Here is a 3,805-nt window from a genome sequence, read left to right on the forward strand (position 1 = left end):
TCTCTGTCTTCTTCATAGCATCCCAGTGCTGTCTACAGGATTTAAAGTCATTAGACTCAGGAAGAATGAAATGATCAAAACTATTCTGGCAATAACAAAAAATCCCAAACACTGACCTATCCAACAGTGACAGATAGTTAAGGAAACCCAATATCCATCTACCGGAAACCATAAAGATGATGTTTATAAGAAGCTTCTGGAAAGGTGGCAAAATGTTCACGTTCTGACATTAATGGAAAAAGAATACAAACTTGATACAGAGCCGGACTTCAGTCTATAAGCATAAAAAAAGAAAATCACCTGATCTACAGATATGCTATTCTATCTGCATGCCACCAAGAATAAAAATTGTTCAAGATGTGAAGTCCATTAGGATGTCCCATATAAAGCAGTGGCACATAAATCTTCCGCACAGAGAGGGCCACATAACACTTGTGTCAATTTTGTCACTAGAAAGAGACAAAAAATAAATGTAGCCACCAACTTGAACTACAAGCCAGTGTTCAAGCTAGCTTGCACTTAAATTCACACTACTAGTGTTGGCCAAAGAACACCAAGCAGAGAATTTAAATCAAGGTAGGCACAGGTTGCTGGTCCTCGTAGATGGCTGACCACGGCAACCCCAAACCTCTATAAGACCTAGACTTCGTCACAAGTTACCATGGCAATGTTAAAGACTAGACACTTTTTTTTTTTTTAATGTATTTGGCACAGGGTCTCACTACACAGCTCAGATTCATAGTGATCCTCCTATTTTCAGCCTCTCCAGCTCTGGGATTATAGGCATGTGCCACCACGGCCAGTCTCCATGGCTGGCTCGGCAAGCCCAGAGGCAGGGCAGGTGCCGCATACAGTGCTGGGAATCAAACCTCAGTCCTTGCACTTATCTAAGCGGGGACTTAGTCCACTGAGCTATCTCGCCAGCCATATTTTATTTTTTATTTTTTTGTCTTTTTGAGACAGGGACTTGCTGTGCAGTTCAGGCCAGCTTTGAACTCACTTCATAGCCCAGTCTGGTCTCAAACTCAGGACGATCCTCCTGTCTCAGTTTCCCAAGCGCTGGGATTACAGGTGTGTACCACCATACCAGGGTTTGCATTATAAAATTGATGAAATAAGTTAAGTAAAATCTAATAGCAGTCATCTGTGTTAAGATTGTAGATCAAAAATACTTTTCTTCTCTTAGATTATATAATGCAGATGGTTTTAGTATTTTGAAAAGTAAGATAAAAAATTTATTTGAAAATTTAGAACTTGGGCTGGAGAGATGGTTCAGTGGTCTAGGGCACCTACTTGAAACAGGCTTGGCAAAAGCATCAGGGACCGCGGTTCAATCCCCCAGCACCACATGCCAGCCAGCCCCGCCCCCTGGTGGGCTGAGCTGGCCACACACACACACACACACACACATAAATAAATGTAATAAAAATAAATAAATAATTTAAAAAAAAAAAGAAAGAAAATTTAGAACTCATTTTGGAATATGACATCATCCTAGTGTCTCTGAACAGGGTCACCCTTCCTTCCCTCTTGTCCTTTATCCCTGATCCTCAGCAGAGCGGTTCCATAGCTACATTCACTTTCTCTCTATCATCGTGTGAAATTTTGTAGACACAGTAGATAAATCTGAGAGTCAGGAGACAATCTCTTCCAGTCTGTGAATGTGTGCACTAAGGGAGATGTTAGCACTGGCATCAACAGTTTTAGGTTCCCACTGTGTGCAAGACACTAGATAAAACCTAGCAAGACGGCCTGCTGTAGAGAGGTATCATGCTCTATCTTCATTTCTTTACTTTAACAAATGCTTATTGAGCTCTTACTATGTAACCCGCCAGGAATATCAAGATGGGCACAGTGGTTGGTGAGGTAGAATATACTGTATTCATAAGACTGAAAAAGACAGTAGGGCTTGGGTTTGCAAATTTAGTGCCCTGTACATATAGCAAACTGGGATGGAGACAAGGATTCTACTTCCCAGTGTAGGTATAACCTGAGGCTGTTAAAACTAAGAACTGGGGCATCTGGAAGAGAGGAGAGACTTCCACAAATGTCCAGAAAGGGAGGCCATTTATCCTAAAGCTGATGGTTTTAGAAACTGTTAACGATTTTACATAACTCACTGCTATATATTTCAAGATAAAATTGTGAATGTCTCGAAACAGTTTTGGCTGGTCTTCTGAAAACTTAGGCACTGGTGTGTGGCCTGAAGGGCTTGTGTATGGCCCTGGACTAGACCAGATAGTGTGCCCTGGCCCTGGCCGTGGCCAGAGTGCCCTAGAGCTCCCCTTCCATGCAGTGACTGCCTACCTAGTGCTACACGGGGAAAGGAATAAATAGGAGGTCACTTACTTGCCCTTGGGCCCAGGGGTCAAGATGAACTAAATATGCAAAGGATGGAAGCAATTTCTATATTTTTAGAGTACAATGTTTTATTGTTAAATATTCTGGACAGAAAGCTGCAGCCCTGGAAAGTCAAGGACGGTCACCTCCCCGCACACACCTAGCAGGTGAGACCCAGACCTTCCTAATGGGCCCTGGGTCCTCCGCTCCTCTGGCCACGTATCCTTCATTGTTTTGATGGCTAATCCTATTTCTCATTCATCTTTACCCTGAAAGTGACTTAGCCACCAGATTGACACAAAAAGATGTTCCCACAAAAGCCTCATCATGTCTTAGGTTTGGACCTTCAAAATCTCTCTCTCTCTGTCTCTCTCTCTCTGTCTGTCTGTCTGTCTGTCTGTCTCTCTCTCTCTCTCTCTCTCTCTCTCTCTCTCTCTATATATATATATATATATATATATATATCTGTATATCAGGAAATAAACTCATAATCTTCACCCCAGTCAGTCAACTTTATGGTCAGAAAAGTTCTCAGACCCCGCGCTGTTGCCCTTCGCAGCCCCCATTCACGTCTGTGTGCTCCAAGCACCTGAGTAGCCAGGGCTCCTCTGCTTCCCCTTTCTGCTTAGAAGCAGCTTTTGCAGCCCACGTAGGGTTATGTAACACATGTGTCGCGGTCCTTGTGACCACGAGACTAATAAAATAATGGTGACGTCTATAAATTTACAGCAGTACAGTTAGACCGCGGAGTCCTGGGTGGAAAGGTGTCAGCCCACGCGCCGGTGGACGGACCCAGGGATGCGCGTCCCGCACCGCGCTCCCTGCACCGCGCACCCACGCACGGAGATGGACTCTGGAGGCCTGGGCCGCGCGGGGGTGGCAGAGCCCTGCCCACGCCGCCTCCTCCGACTCCCCGGGAAAGGCGCCTGGGGCGGCGGGAGGGGCAGGTGCTGGCCGCGTCTGGGGCTCGGCGAGGGGAGGGAGGGGAAAGTCGAGAGAGGAGGGGAGGGAAGAAGGGCCCGGCCCGCAGCGCCCCGCCCCCGCGCCCGCGGCTCCTCCTCGCTTCGCCATGGTGGAGCAGGGCGACGCGGCGCCGCTGCTGCGCTGGGCCGAGGGCCCCGCTGTGTCCCAGCCGCAGGGCCCGGAACTGCACGCTGGAGGCCGGGGTCGAGCAGGCGGCGGGGGCGCACGGCCGGCGGCTGAGCCGCCCCGGAGGCGGGAACCCGGGGAACCGGCTCCCCCCGAGGTGCTGTTGCAGCCCGGGCGCCTGGAGCTGGGCGACGTGGAGGAAGACCAGGTAGTGGCCGTGTTTGTGGTCACCTTCGATCCACGCTCGGGTGAGAGCCGCGGCGGGACCGAGGGCGGGAGACGGTCCGGTCACCCGGGGCTGGAGGGGGGCCGCGGGGGCGGGACCGGCCGCGCGCACCTGTGTCTGTGGCCGGCGGCCCTGCCCGCGGCTCGGGCT

The 3,805-nt window shown here is 49.5% G+C and overlaps 1 protein-coding gene across 1 annotated transcript in view; it reads left to right on the top strand.

The window, feature by feature from the left end:
* Positions 1 to 3,403: 3,403 nt before the first annotated feature.
* Positions 3,404 to 3,805, top strand: part of Kiaa1147 (KIAA1147 ortholog) — a 42,056-nt gene continuing 41,654 nt past the window's right edge. The window contains exon 1 of the mRNA XM_004629131.2: positions 3,404 to 3,677. Within this exon, the coding sequence (XP_004629188.1) occupies positions 3,410 to 3,677 (268 nt within the window). The 5' untranslated portion in view covers positions 3,404 to 3,409. The remainder of the gene's footprint in view (positions 3,678 to 3,805) is intronic.

The sequence above is a fragment of the Octodon degus genome, unplaced genomic scaffold (assembly GCF_000260255.1).
Source record: "Octodon degus isolate 3935 unplaced genomic scaffold, OctDeg1.0 scaffold00027, whole genome shotgun sequence".
NCBI lineage: Eukaryota > Metazoa > Chordata > Mammalia > Rodentia > Octodontidae > Octodon > Octodon degus.